The sequence below is a fragment of the Dryobates pubescens genome, chromosome 31 (assembly GCF_014839835.1).
Source record: "Dryobates pubescens isolate bDryPub1 chromosome 31, bDryPub1.pri, whole genome shotgun sequence".
Lineage (NCBI taxonomy): Eukaryota > Metazoa > Chordata > Aves > Piciformes > Picidae > Dryobates > Dryobates pubescens.
In genome coordinates, this window is record NC_071642.1 from 5,020,919 (window position 1) to 5,038,644 (window position 17,726).

The 17,726-nt window shown below is 57.3% G+C and overlaps 1 protein-coding gene across 14 annotated transcripts in view; it reads left to right on the top strand.

The window, feature by feature from the left end:
• Nucleotides 1–2,280: 2,280 nt before the first annotated feature.
• Nucleotides 2,281–17,726, top strand: part of TCF3 (transcription factor 3) — a 97,654-nt gene continuing 82,208 nt past the window's right edge. For all 14 annotated transcript variants that reach the window (XM_054174953.1, XM_054174956.1, XM_054174958.1 and 11 more), the window contains exons 1-3: nt 2,281–2,497; nt 5,461–5,562; nt 14,808–14,880. In XM_054174953.1, the coding sequence (XP_054030928.1) occupies nt 5,488–5,562; nt 14,808–14,880 (148 nt within the window). In that variant the 5' untranslated portion in view covers nt 2,281–2,497; nt 5,461–5,487. The remainder of the gene's footprint in view (nt 2,498–5,460; nt 5,563–14,807; nt 14,881–17,726) is intronic.

Consider the following 17,726-nt stretch of genomic DNA (forward strand, 5'->3'; position numbering starts at 1 on the left):
CTGGAGGCCATCTCGGCACTGGGAAGATCCATCCCAGGTGACAGGAGATGACTTTGGTCACCGACCCCGATTAAATGCAGGCAATTCTTTCCACTTTAAGAAAGGAAGCCAAATGGCCCTGAGGTCCCAGTGACAGCTGGACCAGGACCCTGCTGCAGCAGCGGTCAGGCAAAGTGAAAATGAAAGCAGCCTGGCTGACCGAGGGCTCTGGGGATGACCTGGCAGGGCAGGAGCCGCAGGCCTTCGCCAGGGAAAGCGCCTGGATGAGAGCCCAGATCCAAACAGATCCCCCTGACAGGCACTGGTGTGGACTTGCTGAGCTGAGCTGAGCCCTCAGCACCAACAGGCTTCTGTATCTGCCTTTGCACCTGCCTGGATCGACTGAGCTGGGCACAAAGCATCAGCTCTCCGTAGTGGTGGGAGCCTGAGCAGGCAGTAGTGCTGGGGTGAGGAGAGATCAGGGATCCCCCGGATCTGACTCCCTCCTCCCTGGGTGGCATTTTAAAGAGGCACTAAGCAAGTGTACCCCATGAGGAAGTAGCTGCCTGGGCACCACAGAAACAGAGGCTACAAGGCTGTTGAGGGGCCTGGAGCATCTCTGTGAGGAGCAAAGGCTGAGAGCCCTGGGGCTGAGAGGCTGGAGAAGAGCAGCCCCAGAGGGGATCTGAGCAATGCTCAGCAAGAGCTAAAGGATGTGTCAGGGGCAAGAGGGGCTGGGGCCAGGTTCTGCTCAGTGGTGCCCAGGGACAGGGCAAGGGGCAGTGGGCACAAACTGGAAGCCAGGAGATTTCACCTGAACAGGAGGAGAAGGTTGCATTGTGTGAGGGTGCTGGAGGCCTGGAGCAGGCTGCCCAGAGAGGTTGTGGAGTTTCCTTGTGGGGAGAGCTTCCAACCCCCCCTGGCCATTGTGCTCCTGGGCAAGCTGCTGTGGGTGCCCTGCTTTGGCAGTGGGGTTGGACTGGGTGAGCTCCAGAGGTCCCTTCCAACCCCACCCTGCTGGGACTCTGTGGAATACTCCTCCCAGCAGCAGGCTCCCTCACCCCGGTGAACTGGGCAGGCACAGGGCACTGTTACACAGGGTTCCAGGGCTGCCCAGCCGGCACCTTTGATACAAAGCTCCTGCCGCCCGGCTTCTAAGTGCCCGCACCCAGGCGCGGGGTTGAAGCTGGGGAGGGACGGGCGGGAAGATGTGAAGGACTTTGCAGCACAAACCCAGCTGGGGCTGGCAGGGTCCCGTGTGGGCAGCCAGGCACCACGGCCTGCAGGCCTCGCACAGCTCCGCACTGCTGGCTCCGCTCCGGGGGTGGTTGGGCTGCCCTGACCGATTACCCCAGCACGGCCAGGGAAGGCTGGCACATCCCGAGGGGGCGACAAGGCCAGGCCACGGCTCCCATGCAGAGCTAGGGCGAGTCCCGCCGGGGCTCCTCTAGCACCGGGTAAAGCAACCCCACAGCGAGAGACGGAAGAGGGGAGGAGGAATCTACCGGGATGGGGGAGCTCCCTCCCGGAGCACCGCCGGGCCCCCGGCAAAATCCCCACACCGGGATAGCTCCGCGGCCCGCCCGGCCCCGGCGGGGGCCCTGTCAGCCAGGCGCGGGGGAGAGCTGCGGAAGGCGACGTGAACCAGTGGCCTCCGCCACGCCACGCCCCCCCGCGCTCGGTGGGCGGGAACCAGGACAAGGCGCGCTCTGATTAGCGGTACCGCTTGCCACTCAGAGTCGCGGGGCCTTGCTGTTGGATGGCGCCCTGTGGCTTTATCAGTCCATCGCGCGGAGCTCCCGTGTCGTCACGGCTGGCTTCAGAAGCCTGTTGTCATCCCCCTCCGCTAGAAAAGATAGTGCCCCTTTTCCAGTGGTGCCCTCCCGCAGCCCCTTTCCCGTTCCGCCACGTCGGCCAGTCCCAGTCACTCAGCAGCCGCCGCACTTCTTCTCACAGCAGTACGGCGTGCATGGGGCGCAGCACTCTCCCCACCACCTGCTGCTTGTGCGGTCGGCGGATGGATACAACCGGGACTGTGTGTGGAGCGGCGAGGCGCTGCAGCACGCAGGGGGCGGGAGGCCGGGAGGCGTGAGCGGGGTGAGCGGGGGGAGTGCGGGGGGCGCCGCGTCTCAGCCGCCGCGGGGAGACCATGCGGAGGCAGCGGGGCCGGTGGGCGCAGCAGCAGCAGCAGGGCCGGCAGGAAGAGGAGGCGGAGCGGGCGCGGCAGCAGCAGCAGCGTTAAGCAGCAGGGCGGGCGGAGGAGGAGGAGGAGGCGGCGGCGGGAGGCGGAGGCGGGGGCGGGCCGAGGCGCACGCGCCGCCCGGTGCGGGGCGATCGCGCCGCTTCGTTACATTGTATCCGCCGGCGGCGCGAGAACAATAGGCGCCGCCGCCGCCCGCCGGCCCTGGGCGCCGCGGCCGCCGCCCGGTGCCCGGTACTCGCTGCCCGCCCCGGTATTCGCGGGACCTTCATGCGCTTCCCCTCCCCCCGCCTGGGGTGCGCGCCTGCCCCGGAACAGGTAAAAAACAAATAAATCATCATAATTATAATAAAAAGCCCAAATAAAATAATGAAAAATACGGACGCGTTCCCCCTCCCCTCCCCAGTGCTCCCGCTGTAGGGCATCGGCTGCCCGCCCGCCCCCCCCCACCCCTACACCGGCGCTGCCCCGGGACGGGGCTCGGTTCCATTGTCCCCCCGCGCCGTCGGCTCTCGGCAAAGTTTGTCTGGGCCGGGGGGAGGTGGGGAGTGGGCGGGCGGGCAGCCGGCGGGGGTCCCCACGCTCGCGGGCGGTTTGCGCTTCCCCCCCATCTCCGGGAGGGGGGAGCCGGTTCCCCGTCCTGCTGCGAACTTCAGCCGGGCACCCCCTCCCCACACAACCCCTCTCTGCCGCCCCTGGCCCGGGACGCATCCGCCCCCGGGGCTCCCTCGTCCCTGCTCCTGGGTCGCGGCACCGCTCTGCAAAAGTTGGGGGACTTGGCGGGGCGGGGGAGGCTGCCGCGGCCTCCCCCGCGGCCTGGGGGCTGCCCGCTTCCACCCACGGCAGGGAGGAGGCCCGCGGGGGCTCCTTTCGACCTCCTCCTCTCGGCGCGGGGCGGGGGGGGGCTGGGATCCCTTCCCCACGGCACGGGGGAGCGGCTCGGGGGGCACTGACCCACTTCGTCCACTTCCCGCAGCGCAGTGGTGCTGCCCGCTTAGCACCTTCCCCCTCCCCTTGGGACCCCCGGCCTGGCAAGGGGCGGGCGAGCGAGGCCCGGCCCGGCTGGGACCACTTGGGCCTGGTGCGGCTCGGCCGGGCCCGCTGCGGTCCGGTCCGACCCGAGCGGGGGCCCCCTTGGAACCGGCCCGGCCCGGCTGGGCCCGCGGCGTGTCCCGGGCTGCTCAGGCCGCGCCTGGAGTTGAGGGATCCGGGAGCGGGAGCAGCTCGGGGCGGCCGAGCCTTTGTCCGAGGCGAGAAGGTGCCGCCGCCGGGCCCCGCTGAGGAAACCCGAGCGGGACGGGGGGGAGAACGGACATCTGCTGCGCGTTAGCCCGGGGCCGCCGCCGCCCCCCCGCCCCGGCCGCCCCCTGTGCCTGCCGGGTCAAGTTCTGCCCGGCCTTTGTGCTGCCCGGGGGGAGTAAAGCGCTTCCCGGTCCGGGTCCGGGCGCTGCTTCCCTGGGTTGGAGTTAAAAATAGGGGAGAGAGAGGGATAAAAATAAAAGGCTGGAGCGAATTTGGGGTGGGGAATGTGTATTGTTGAAGTTGTCCGAGAGCTTGTCAGGGCTGCCAGGGTCTGGGGGAACTGCTGGGGTTTGGGGGGGGGGGGGGGGGGACGGGAGATAGAGGCTGCTGGAGTGATGCTTAAGACCCCCCTCCCCCCCAGTCTTCCTCGGGGGTTCAGGGCTCGAACAGGGACGATCTCATCTCCTCCCCCCGCCCCGCGACCCCAGCGGCGCGGCCAAAGCAGGAGCTTGGTAAAGTTGCTTTTAAAAATCCTGCACGGATGCATGGGTGGCACTTAAAGAAAAAGCTTTTTAAAGACCCAGAAAAGGCTTAAAAAAAAAACCAACCCAAAATACCCCCCTCCCTCCCTCCCCCCAAACAACAACAAACTCTCCCCTGGCTGGATTTTTCTTGTGCTGAAGGGTTTTTACCCACGCTGGGCTGATTTCAGCCCCTTTTTTTTGTGTGTGTGTGTGCGTGTAAAACTTCATTGAAATGTGGTGGCTGAAGCCGGGGCCCTGCCTCCAGCCTCCTCCTCCTCCTAACTCTGTGTGGATGGTGTGGAGTTTTCTCTTTCTTTTTTTTTTTTCTTTCCTCCTTAAAGCCTTATGATTAATGAGTTAAATTTATTGGCCAGCTGCCCTTTGTAACCATGAATGAGTGCCTGGAAAAAAAAAAAAAGCCAAATGAAGGGGGGGGTGGGGGGGAAGAAAAAAAAAAAAAAGGAGGACTCTTTTTATCTCCTCCCAGACCTCTCTTCCTCCCTCCCAAAGAAATATTTTTCTATCCTAGCGAGCTGGCCAGAGGGAAAAAAAAAAAAAGGAGGAGGAGATCAAAAAAGAACCAAAAAAAAAAAAAAGATCAATCTCTCTTTAAAATGAAAGAAAGAAACACAAAAAAAAAAAATTGAGGAAGGATAATATTTACCTGGCTTGCAAAGTTGCCCCCGGAGGGCTTTATTTTTGCCAAACGGTTTCGAAGTTGGGGGTTGGTGTTTTTTGTTGTTGTTTTGCTTCGGTGTGTTTTTTTGGGGTTTGTTTCCCAATCCTTTTTGGGGTTGTGGTTTTTTTTTTCTTCTCTCGGCGAGAAGTTCAGCTCCTCGCCGAACTGCAGCCTGGCTTCGGGCATAGCCCAGGCTCGCCCCCTGCGAACGCAGCTGCAGGTGCTCGGCAAGCCGAAGGAAAGAGGCCTGAGATCAGACTTCTTTCTTTCTTTCTTTCTTTCTCCCCCCCCCCGCTTTTTTTTCTCCCCTTTTAAACAAAACTAGGCAAGGACAAGAGAGGCTCCTGCAGGGAGGAGTGTGGGGGAAGGAGAAGGGGGCGAGCCAAGCCAGACAAGCGCCTGAGTGATAACTTGCCTGAACCCTTTGATAAATAACTTGAGGGTTTTTTTTCCTCCCCCCCTCCTCTCCCCTATTTTTGTTTCCCCCCCTCTTGGTTTGCCACACGCCAGGAACAGAATTGGCCTCAACTAGTGGAATTGGCAGCAAAAAACTAACATACAAGTGTGTGTCTGGTCAATAGAGCGCTTGTTCCTGCCTCTGGGTGCTATGTGAGGACTCTGAGTGTGCTCTCTGAGCCCAGGATTTGGCTGCTGGAGACGTGCTGGGGATGTTTTGTTGGTTGTGGGTTCCCCCCCCCTTTCCCTTGCCCCTTTTCTCCCTGGCTCTGGCTTTTTAAAATATTCATCAATGGGGTGGGTAGTTTGCTCTAGTCATTAAAATCTCTCTCTCTCGCTCTCTCTCCCTCCCTCCCTCCCCTCCCCCTCGCTTTCTCTAGGGCTGCCACTGTTGAGTCTGTGGGAGTATGAATCAGCAGCAGCAGAGAATGGCTGCAGTTGGGACAGACAAAGAGCTCAGTGACCTGCTGGACTTCAGTATGGTAAGAGAGCGCTGCCGGGGGGCTTTAAAGGCCGCGGGGCTTTGCCTGTGTGCGGTGTTTTGGAGCTGCAGAAGGGAGGAAATGGGAGCCTGTAAATTGGCCGTGATGGGTTTCAGATGTGCCCTGTTTGTGTGTGCCTGTGCACATGTGCTGCAACTTGTTTATTTTCAAGTTAAAGCCGTGCCTCAGCCTCTTCTCTCCCTTCCCTCCTCATCCCTTCCTGCCCCCCACCCCTCCCCCCCCCAGGAAAAAAAGCAGTGTGCCTCGGGAGCACAGAGAGGTGGGGTGGGGGCTGCTTTTCCGAGGGGAAGGGGAGTCTGAGTGTCCTCTGTTGAAGCGCTCACTGTGCGACGGGCTGGGTGAGTGTCTGAAAGCTGTAACTTCAGTAGCCGATTAACCAGGCTTTTTTTCTTTCCCCTCCTCTTCCCCAGCTCCAGACCATTAAACTTTTGCTCCCACAGGTTATTTTGTCACAGTTTGAAACGTGTCCAAGCTCTCCAGCACATTATTTTTGCAGCAGTTGGACACTTGTATTCCACACACTCCGCTCTTTTGTATCCTGGAAACCTTCAGCTGCCTTTAGGAGCTGTTTATTTTCAGAGAACCAGGACCTAAGATTTCCTCCTGGAGGGTGTGCACAGCTCGGGGGTGGCAGGAGAGGTCCCTTCTGGTTGTGGCAGAGTGAAGTTTAGCCCCCAGCAGGTTGCTGCACCGGTGCTTGGCTGTCCTGGGCAGGTGACTCGTGGAGGGGAGTTTGTGTTCAGAAGAAAGTGACTTGCTGTTGGGTTCCTCTGTTGTGTGCTGCACCCTCACGGCCCTCAGGGCCTGTGTCTTGCTTTCTAGATAAGCAAACTGCTGTGAAGATAGGAAAAAAAAACCCCAAACTCCAAACATCTCTGTGAGGAGGAATAACCATGAGTGGCACTGCTGTGCCTCTGGGTTGTCCCAGGTCACCCAGCCCATGGCCTCACTGGGTTGATTTTCTTGCCCCTTGGGGAAGAAAGGAGTGAAGTGGGGAAAGTGGTGGCAGAACTGGGGGCACCCACTGGTGCCTGTAGGCCTGTGGGAAGTGCCGAGGCTCAGCTGCCTTTCTGTACCTGAGTGCTGAGGTTTAGTGATGGGACAGAAACATTTTTATGCTGCTGGGGATAAAACCAGGCCTCTGCAGGGCTCTGTGCTGTGGGGCAGTTGGTGGTAGGGTCTCTCAGTCCCCCCAAGAGCAATCCTGCACCAGGACTGGCCCAGTTCCTGGCCAGCTGGTTCTGTTACTGACAGAGTAATTCTGCCAGTGATGTGTTTCCACAGCAGCCTGCTTGGTAGAGGAACTGAAGGTTGAAACCCAGGGCTATGTTCAGGGCTTGCTGGGGAGTGGTGCTGTAGCTGTTTGTCCTTCTGTCATCTCAAGAGGTCCTGTGGGTGGGCAGCAGTCCTGGAGATTTCCATCTCCTGCAGCCCAGAGTGCCTGGTTTGGAGCTGCACCCAAAGTCTGCTCCCTGGCTGGAGCTGCAGGGCTCCTGCTTTGGTTTTTTTTGCCCCCTTTAGATAAAAATCAACTCCCACTCCCTGCTTAGAGCTTTAAAAACCTCAGCCCTTCGTTTCTGCTGTAACAAACCATCCTCATTTGCATGCTCAGAGCTGTGTTCCCTGGAGGGGTCCTGACCTGTTCCTCTGTACACCACTGTCTCTGTCCATGGAGATTAGCCTGCACCCAAATGGTTGAGTTTGGGTTCAGTTCCAACACTTTTACCCTGGTGTAACCCTGGGAACGACCAGGACTGGTTCTCTGGTTTGGGTAAGGCTCTGTGAGCAGCAGCAGCAGGGTCAGGGCCTGCAGATGTCATTTGCCAGGGACTGGAAGATGCTCCCTCCAGGATGAGTTGGGCTCCGACGCAGCCTGGATTCGAGCCAGAGCTGTTTCACAAACCCTCCTCTCTGCACACACCCCCCCTGCTCTGGGTTTGCATAAAGGGAATATTCACATCTCTTCTGAAGGATGAGTAGCTACCATGGGAAGCTACCCTTCCTAGCTAGTAGCTGGGCTTCACCCTGGCATGGCAAGCTTGTGGTGCCCAGTGTGGGGCTGTTGAAGAGGCTGCTCCATGGGTTGCTCTTGCCTTGCTCTCCCCTGCAGACAGTTTGACCACAAAGCCTGCCTCTTCCAAGAGTATTTCTGATTTTCTTTGAATATGCAGAGCTGCATTTCAGTATCTGCAGGGGGCCTACAGGAAGGCTGGGGAGGGGCTGTTCAGAAGGGCCTGTGGGGACAGGCTGAGGGGCAACAGTTTGAAAGTGGAGCAGGGCAGAGTTAGGTTGGACATCAGGAGGAAGTTCTGCACAGGGAGGGTGGGGAGGGACTGGAACAGGTTGCCCAGGGAAGTGGTGGAGGTCCCATCCCTGGAGACATTCAAGAGCAGACTCCTGCTGGCCCCAGGCAGCCTGCTCTAGCTGGAAGTGTCCCTGATACCTGTAGGGGGTTGGACAAGATGCCCTTTGAGGGTCCCTTCCAACCCAATGCAATCTGTGAGTGGAGCTCTGGTCCAGTAACAGTGCAAGAGAGGAGCTGGGAGGGAAGGTTAGAGGGAGAGATTCTGGAAGCATTTCCTTCAGGATTTTGATTCCTTTTTCCCTAGGGACATATCAACCCCCACAGTCTGTGGGGTCCAGCTCAGTGCTGTGTCTTGCTGGGCACTGAGTGGAGTTGCATGGTCAGAGGGGTGCTTGTGGGGTCAGTAGAAGGCAGGGTGGTTTGAGATGATCTTAATTGGCCTTCCAGCCCTTTAATAAATACAGACATTGGGTAGTTCCTGAGCTGCCAGGTGCTTGCCCAAAGCTTTGTGCCAGTGTGGAATGAAAGGGTTAGAAATCAGCGGGGTGTGCAAGGTGCAGGTGAGGAGCAGAGCCCACCCCAGCTCCGCTGTCTGAGGGCTGCTTTGGGCTGTGCATGGCAGCAGGCTTGCTTCCCTCCACCTTGGAACAAATTGTCTTTAATAATTGCCCCAAAATGTAGGTAATTTGTAAGCTGCTCTCACCACTGCTTCCTGGCAGGACTCCAGGGCTTGCAGATCCAGAGGAGAGCTTTGGAGAATGCATCCTGCCTGTAGAACCCAGTTGCTGGCTTAGCCTCTTTCTTAGGCTTGGGTTTTGTGTGTTATCCCCTGGCCTGGTAGCTGAGGCTTGTTGTGATAGGATGAGAGGGAATGGATTGAAGCTTGAGGAGGGGAGATTGAGACTGGAGATGAAGGAGAAATTGTTGAGAGTGAGGCTGGGGAGAGACTGGCACAGCTTGCCCAGGGAGGTTGTGGATGCTCTCTCCCTGGAGGTGTTCAAGGCCTTGGGCAACCTGGGCTAGTGGGAGGTGTCCCTGTCCATGGCAGGGGGCTGGAACTGGATGACCTTTAAGGTCCCTTCCAACCCAACCCTTTCTGTCAGTCTGTGGAGCTGCCCTCGGTCTGTGCTATCCAGGGATGCCCAGAACTGCCGTGGGTGCCCTGGGTGGTGTCCCAGCCCTGCTGTGGTGCTGGTGTGTGGTAGGAAGGTACTGGGAGGGTGTCCTAATCAGTCTGGGATGCTTGGAGAGCGCTGAGAGAGCTGGGCTGGAGCAGCCATCGGGGCTGGGGACCTGTCCGTGCCGCAGAGCACGCCTGCCAAGCGAGATAGAGGCAGGCGGCTGCGTGCCAGCCTAGGGCTCTGGCAGAAGTGAAATGCTGTTAACAGCCATGATTATTAGCAGAGTATTAACCATATGCTGCGGGGCTGCTGCTTGTCAGGGTGGGTTTCTAGCTGCATGAGACATTGCAGAGTGGGCAGAGGCTTGAGCAGTCAGATAGGATCTGCCTCGGTGAGCGGCTGCTCTCCTTGCACGCCAGCCCTGGTGGCTGCAGCCAGCGAGCAGGGGGTGGAAACCAAACTGCTCCTAGCGAGCAGGGGCTGAAAACCAAAGGGTTTCCAGCAAGCAGGGCTGGAGCAAGCTCCTCCTGTCCTCACTGCTGCCGCTTCTGAGGCGCTGGGGGCTGCTGAAGCTGTACCCTGTGCCCTGCTCCAGCCGAGGCTCAGCTCCTGGTTTCTCCTGATAAAACTTGAGCTTTTGTTCAGAGCGAAGCAGTTGTAAAGTTTGACTCCAGGCCACGGTGGACGTTTGGGGCTGGAGTCAGGAAGGTTTGGTCTTAAATGAACACGTATGAAATATCCTGCTGGCAGTGGATATTGAGCTGAATTCCCTCTTCTCCCTGAATTAGCAGCTGGATACTTTCCACGCTGCAAAACAGATTTCAGGGTTTGAGTTCAGCCTGGAGTTCATGAGGTGGGAGAGTGGAGGAAGTGAAAACAGCTATTTAATTTGAAAACACTGATGCACTGCTAGAGGTCCACAAGAAATGAAATGCTGCTTGATTGTTGTTCCTTGTGTCTGGCAGATTCCCTTTCTTGCTTACGAGCTGGCTGGTGGCGGCCTGAGGTCTCTTATCAGGAACCTCCACCGAGGTGGCTGAGGGTGTTTGGATCTTCCCATGCCTTGGCTTTGCATCTTTTAACCTGGGAGAAGAAATTCTTTGGGAGGGGTGGAAGTGGAGATAGGAGGGTATGCAGAAGTTGTGGTCAGCTGCTGGGGAGGCTGGAGGTAGGGCTTGAGAAACCAAATACAGCAGCTTAAGGCAAGGGACAGGGGAGAGGGTTTTACATAACCCTTGACAAATCCAAGAGAGGCCAGGGAATGACCCAGTGGCAGTTCCTCAGATGCTCATGCTTGGGTCCTTGCTCTGTGCCTGGGTCCCTCCCCAGGGTATGTGCCAGCTCTGGTTGTCTCCTGCCTCCCTGCCCATTTATTTTGAAAGCAGCATTTAAAAGCAGAAAGGAAATTGGCAGTGGGTGGCTGAACTTTGCCTGTGAGCAGCACAGCCCAGCAAAGGCAGCCAGCACTTCACCTATGACTGGTGCTGGGCTCCTGCAGGCAGCACCCAGCCAGCCTCAGCCCACACCAGGGTGGAAAAACAAACTGGCAGAAGACACAAAAGCCCCAAAACACTTCCTGGGGTTGAGAAGTGAGAGGAGACAAAGCCTGGTGTTGAGGCCAGGGGTGACCCGGGGATCCCTCCCCCCCACCTCTGGCATCCCCCTGCTTTGACATCCCCACCTGCCTTGGGATGGAAGAGGGGTCAGTGACTCCTCAGGCCCTTGGGGAGGGAGTGTAGGAAGGTGTTGCATCAGTCTTGAAACCTCTCTGACAGCAGGCAGGGAGGTGAGGAGGGCAAGAGGGCATCCCCCAGGCGCGGGGGTGTGCTGGGGATTGCCGCTCGGGGGGGAACACCACAGCAGCTCTTCTGCAGAACTTGAAAGCTCTGCTTGCACAATGGAAGAAAGCTGCTCATTTTCTCCACCTGCATTTGCCACTCAGACCTTGGAGGGGGGTTTCAGCATCAGCAAAGTATGAAGCAGAAATGCTCCTGAAAAAGAGCCAGCAGGGCTTTTTTGGGCGTGTTTGTTGCCCTTTTTTTGTTGTTTTTGCTGCTCAATACCATGAGCACATCCCAGCCCTCCCTGCTCACACAGGCAGAACTCTTGCCTGCTTGGTAAGGGGGGTTGGCATCACTTAATCCTCTTCCCTACCTTGGAAAGGGGTTTTGGCACCACTGAATTCTCTTCCCTACCTTGGAAAAGGGGTTTTGGCACCACTTAATTCTCTTCCCTACCTTGGAAAGGGGGTTTGTAGCCACTTAATCCTCTTCCTTACCTAAGAGGGGAGGGAGTGGGCACAGGCCAGGTGGCATCCACCAGGTCAAGTCCATTTTTAGTGATTTTAGAGATCTTTGCAGAGCACAGCAAGAGAAGGGGCAGGAAAAACCTGTAGCTGCACAGAGAAAGGTAGGCTGCAAGGCTTTGGTTTTGTGAGTTTGCTGGTGGTGTTTCTGAGCCCCACTGCCTGAAGAAACAAGGCCCATTTGATGGGGGGTGGGTCTTCTGGGCCACCTCAAGTGACTCTGGAGCCCACACCAGGGAAGGTTCAGGCTGGATATCAGGAAACATTTCTTCAATGGAAGGGGTCTCAAACATTGGAATGGTCTGGCCAGGGCTGTGGTGGAGTCACCATCCCTGGAGGTGTTTAAGCAGTGTGTAGACCTGGTGCTTAGGACCATGGTTTAGTGGTGACCTTGCAGTGCTGGGTTGAAAGTGGGACTGGATGATCTGGAAGGTCTCTTCCAACCAAAGATGCTCTGGGAGCAGCCTCATGGAGGGTTGCAGCAGGAGCACTCCAGCAGTGCCAGGGTGTAGGGAGTGAGGGATGGTCATAGGGTTGTAGAAGTTGGTTGGAAGAGATCTCAGAGCTCATCTACTCCAACCTCCTTGCCAGGGGCAGGGACATCTCTCAATTCAGCGAGCCCAGGCTGCTCAAGAGCTCATTCAAACTGACCTTGAACACCCCCAGGGCAGAGGCACCCACAGCCTCCCTGGGCAGCCTGTTCCAGAAACCATTAAACTGATCAGGATCAGAGAATTGTTTGGGTTGGAAAAGCCTCCTAAGATCATCAGATCCAATCAGCAACCCAACCCCACCATGGCCCCAAGTGCCATGGTCACAGGGTTCTGGAACACCTCCAGGGATGGGGACTCCACCACCTCCCTGGGCAGCCTGTGCCAAGCCCTGAGCACTCTGGCAGCAAAGAAATTTTTCCTCATCTCCAACCTGAGCCCATTTCAGGATTGTCAGAGCTGGAAGGGATCTCAAGAAGGATCATCCAGTTCCCACCCCCCTGCCATGAGCAGGGACACCTCACACTAGATCAGGTTGCTCAGAACCACATGCAGCCTGGCCTTCAAAACCTCCAGGGCTGAGGCTTCCACCACCTCCCTGGGCAACCTGTGCCAGTGTTTCCTTCTATCACCTGATCCTGGGGAGAAGAGACCAAGCCCCACCTGCCTGCAGCCTCCTTTCAGGATGGCTGAGGCCAGGTGGCTGCAGGCCAGCTGCTGTACACCCAGATGCTCTCCACACCTTGACTGAAGGCAGGCTGGGCATTCATCCCAAGCCTGTGTGCTTTGTTTGAGTGGCACTTTGGGTTCCTTTACTGCTCCCTTTGCATCTCTACCACGTTTAACTGTTGAGTTGTTGTTGTTGTTTTCTTTTCCTTTCTTCCCCCTCCCCCCCCCCCCCCTTCTTTTCCTCCCCAGCCTTTGTGCAAACAAAGCTGGGCAGAGGCTTTTGTACAGAGGAATGCTTCTGACCACAGCCAGACATCAGCTCTGTCAGGGCATGAAGCTGCTGCCTTTCTCCAGGCTCTGCTGCCACCATCACATTGTTTAAAGCTTCAAAGCACTGAACTTGTTGTTTTGTTGGTGTTGTTTTTGTGGGGGGGGTGGGAGGGAGGGGAGGGGGGGAGGGGAGGGGGGAGGGAGTTGCTCAGACGTTGCAAAGCTAAAAATAATAAAAATTCAAATAACTTGGTGGTGAAAGTATCTGAGCAGTAAAAAAAAACCCAAACCAGAAAGGGATATTAAAATGTTAATTCACTCAGCCTTTTCCCACCAGTTGGTTTATTGGCTGCAGCTTCGTTTGTGTGGAGAGGAATTAAGGCTGGGGAGGGGTGGGGGGGGGGTGGGTTTTTTGGGTGTTTGGGGTTTTTTTGGGTGCCTGCTGCATGCAGGTGCATATAAAATTTTAAACAGCAGCTCCTGAAAGCCTCCCAGCTTAGATTAACAATATTTATACAAGGGAGCTGAGGAGGTTTGCAGTGTTTGGGAGGCAGCTTTCCGCCAGCCGAAGATTAGTTGGGATAGCAAAGCTGCGGCAGCGCGGCAAACAAGCAGCCAGGCTGAGCCAAGCAGAGACCTGCTGGAAGCTTTCTAAGCAGGGGGCTCAGTGCCTTTGCTGCTGCTTCTCCCACGGCACCCCCAGGGCTGTGTTAGGTGATGGCACTGCCAGAGCTGAGGGTTGGGTGAGGCTGGAGGACAGGAGGCTGAGGGGAGACGTCGTTGCTCTCTGCAGCTCCCTGAGAGGAGGCTGGAGCCAGGTTGGGCTCTGCTGCCTAGGATCAGGTGATAGGACAAGAGGAAATGGCCTGAAATTGTGCCAGGGGAGGGTTAGGTTGGAGATGAGGAAAAGGTTTTTTGCTGTCAGAGTGGTCAGGGATTGGCACAGGCTGCCCAGGGAGGTGGTGGAGTCTCCCCATCCCTGGAGGTGGTCAAGAAGTGTGTGGCCATGGCACCTGGGGCCATGGTTTGGTGGCCATGGTGGTTTGACTGGATGGTCTTGGGAGACCTTTTGCAGCCCAAACAGCTCTCTGATTCTATGGAGGCTTCTTCCCTCCCATAGCTGGTGTGAGGCTCCCTGCACTGAGGTCGGGCATCACTCAAATGCATGTCTGAACTACCTCTGCCTGTGCCTGCCAGAGTCCACAGGCAGCCCTTGTCCTTCCCAGGCACTGCAGGGTGCTGGGAGACACAGGATGAGGCCTGGCTTGCTGTGGGTGTTGTGGGGTACAAGGAGCTCTGTGGGGTGCTGTCATTTTCACAGAATCCCAGCATGGTGGGGGCTGAAAGGGACCTCTGGAGATCATCCAGTCCAACACCCTTGCCCCAGGGCAGGGTCACCTGGGGCAGGTGACACAGGAACACATCCAGGCAGGCCTTGAAAAGCTCCAGAGAAGAAGACACACAACCTCTCTGGATAGCCTGCTCCAGGCCTCTGCCACCCTCACAGTACAGAAGTTCCTTCTCATCTTTAGATGAGACTTCTTGTGGTCAATTTTGTGCCCATTGCCCCTTGTCCTGTCACTGGGGACCACTGAGAAGTGCCTGGCCTCATCCTCCTTCCCTCCCTACCCCCTTAGATATTTGCAAGCATTAATAAGATAGCTTTTTATGAATGGAGTCAGCCTTTCTCCATGGGCACTCTCCAGTCTGATCCTCAGTGAATAACTGAGGGCAGAAACTCTTGGGCTTGACCACAGCAATGCTGCTTCCTGGCTGGATTTCAGCTGCACCTAGGGAAGCAGCCAGGCTGTGTACACAGGAGAAGCCTTTGCACGTAGGAATGTGCCTGCATCCCAGCTGCACTGCTCCTGCCCCTCCTGCAGCTGATGTGAGGAGCAGGGACAGAAGGGGGAGGAAAGGTTTTTGCATCAATCAAGTGCTGCTCTTCCCTGTTTCCTCCCCCCACGCCTGCCCCCTCTGCCCCCTTCAGCAGCAGCCCAGTAAAACCAACGCACTCAAATCTCTTCTCCTTCCCTTTCTCTCTCATCTTCTTGTTTTTCTAGATGTTTCCCCTGCCAGTGGCTAATGGAAAAAACAGACCCACGACCCTAGCAAGCACTCAGTTTGGAGGATCAGGTACTGTCATCTTCATTTGTTCTTTTGCTTTGTGTTTCACTCTTAGCACCGTCAGTGTTGCTCGCAATAAATTTGTGTTTGCTCCCCAGAGGCCCAGGGTGGGGGGTTCTGCATTTGGGTGTTCTCTACCTGTTTGGTGCTGGCCTGCTGGGATTGCTCTGGATGATTTTCTCATTGCTCCATGTGGCTCTGGGTGGGCAAAGCTGCTCTTGCTGACCAGCATCCAGCGAAGAAGCTGCAGGTTGTCTGTCGTCTGTCTGCAGCAGTCTGAGAGCTCAAGGCAATGCTCTCTCCTAAGCTGCTTAGGTGGATGCTTGTCTGCAGGCACTGGGAGACTTCTGCTGTAGGGCACTGAGAAGTCCTGGTGGTGGTGGTGGTTAGTTCCTGAAGCTCAGCTGTCCCAAATGGAGGCTCTGGTGCAGTTTGCTCCACTCAGCTCCTCCAGCAGCTCCCTGGCTGGGATCTTTGTGTTCCCAACAGGACCTTTGCAAAGCCCTCCTGGCCAGATGTCTCCAGGCAGGCAGGCAGCAAGCTTGGCTGGAGCTCTTTCAGCAGACTCAGAGCTGAACCTGGCTGTGGTTTTGGGGTGCTGTTGCATGTCCCACCTTGCCCTCAAAGCCAGCAGCTGCTCCCACTCCCCAGACATGCTGCGTGGCCACATCTCTGCCCATCTGACATCAAAGGGCCGAGGGTACCTGTGGAAGGAGCAGGCTGGCGATTGGCAGTGATAGGAGCCTGGCTGGAGGGCACCTGGTGCTGGGTGTCTGGCTGGGAGCTGTGGTGCTGGGTCATTTGAGGCTGGAGTGGAGAATTCCCCAGCTGGGCACAGCGTGGTGCCCTGCCAGGCTCTTGATGCCCGGGGAAGCTGCTCCGTGCCCGGCTGGCCGCAGCCCCTGGCACGCAGGAGGTTAAGTTCATTTGCCCTTCTTGCTGGAACATGCTGATGCCTTGTGAATGGTTAAAACTTGACCTTCCCTGCCCTGAGCTGTCCAGGGAAGCTCCTGGCCGTGTGGAGTGGCTGTGCCCTGGCGCTGGGAAGCAGCCAGGGTTTGTGGATAGCAGTATTGCTGCCACAGTGCTGGGGGGCAGCCCCGGTGGGGGTGAGACCTGCTGCGGTGGGATGGGAGCGGTGTGCTCTGCCCTGCTCCTGCCATTTTGAGGCAGGGAAGTTGTGCTGCTTCAGATGGGGCTGCTTAGCTGCGTGTCAAGATGGTTTTGAGCAGACATTTTTGCAGGGAGGGAAGCTGGTGAGTGGGTGCTGGAGGAAATTCGAGGGGGAGACAGCTCTCGGGTTGAGCCAGCTGGAAGCTGATCTCTGCAGTGAGCATTCCCCTGTGTGACTCCTGCTGTTAAAGTCATCCACAAAGGCCACGCTGGCCAGAGGAGAGTAGTGGAGCAGCTCCCAGTTTCCTCCCAGAGGCTGCTTGGCTGCAGGGTCTGTGGTGCTGGCCAGCCAGGAGAGGCTGGGATGGGAGCAGGGCTGTGCGATGCTCGGCCGGACCCCCTCCGCTTGGCTCTGCAGCAGCACTAACGACAGAGGACTTCTGCCTCCCCCCCCCCCCCCTTCTCCTCCTCCTTTTCTCTCGGGTGAGTGAAAGGTAATGTTGACACCACCCTTCCTCTGGGCTGCTGCTTTCTGACTCTGGCTCTGAGCAGTTGATGAAAACAGAGGGCTGATGTTATACAACTGAAGGCAGTTGCACAACTGCTGCTCTCCAGGTCTCCCTGGTGGCTCTTTTGTCCTGCCATGGGCATCCTGGCTTTGAAATGCAGCTTTGGGGCTTGGTTTGGGCCAAGTGTTTCTGCTCTTGCAACAAAGTTATCCCTTGGGCAGTCGTCCTTGGCCTCACCTTCGGAGAGCTGGGAGCAAGTTTTGTTTGTGTGTTGGCTTTGGGACTTACTCTGCCCCTAAATGTTTGGTGATGGTTTTGTGCCGGTGAATGACTGCAGTGAGGTGCTGGCTGCTGTGCTGTGCAGAGGGATGGATGAGGTGTGTTAGAAAGTCACAGGCTGGGATGAGTGGGAAAGGACCTTTAAAGCTCATCCAGCTCCAGCCCACAGCCCTCCTCCAACCTCCAGCATCCTGGGAAAGGGAGGCTGAGATCAGGGAATCACAGACTGGTTTGGGTGGGAAGAGACCTTGGAAGGTGCTAGGTCCTATCAGGCAGAATGAGTCCTCTCTGCTCCCAGAGCTGCAACCATTGTGTGGCAGCCAAGCTGGACCAGCCTTGAGCAGCTCCTCCACACCTGCAGGGCAGCTGAGCAGCGATGCTCTCCTGTCCCAGTCCACAGACTGGAGCTAAACCATAGAGCCACAGGCTCATGGAGTGGTTTGAGTGGGAAGGGACCTTTCAGGCTCACCCAGTGCAACCCCCTGCAGTCAGCAGGGACATCCCCAACCAGAGCAGGTTGCTCACAGCCCCGAACAACCTGACCTGCACTGGTGCCAGGGATGGGGTAGCTCCCAGCTCTCTGGGTAGCCTGGGACAGGCTCTCCTCACCCTCAGGGTCAAACATTTCTCCCTTCTCTCAAACTCCCTCTTTTGGTTCCAAACCATCCCCCCTTGTCCTGTCCCAACAGGCCCTGCTCCAAAGTCTGTTCCCAGCTTTCTGCAAGGCCCTTGAAGCACTGCAAGGCCACCAGAAGGTCTCCCTGGAGCCTTCTCTTCTCCAGGCTGCCCAAGCCCAGCTCTCTCAGCCTGGCCTCCCAGCAGAGGGCTTCCAGCCCTGCCAGCATTGCTGTGGCCTCCTCTGGACCCAAGATGCCAAGTATCACCCTTGTCTCTCTTTCCAGTCTGGATCTTCCTCTTTTGGTTTCAAACCATCCCCCCTTGTCCTGTCCCAAC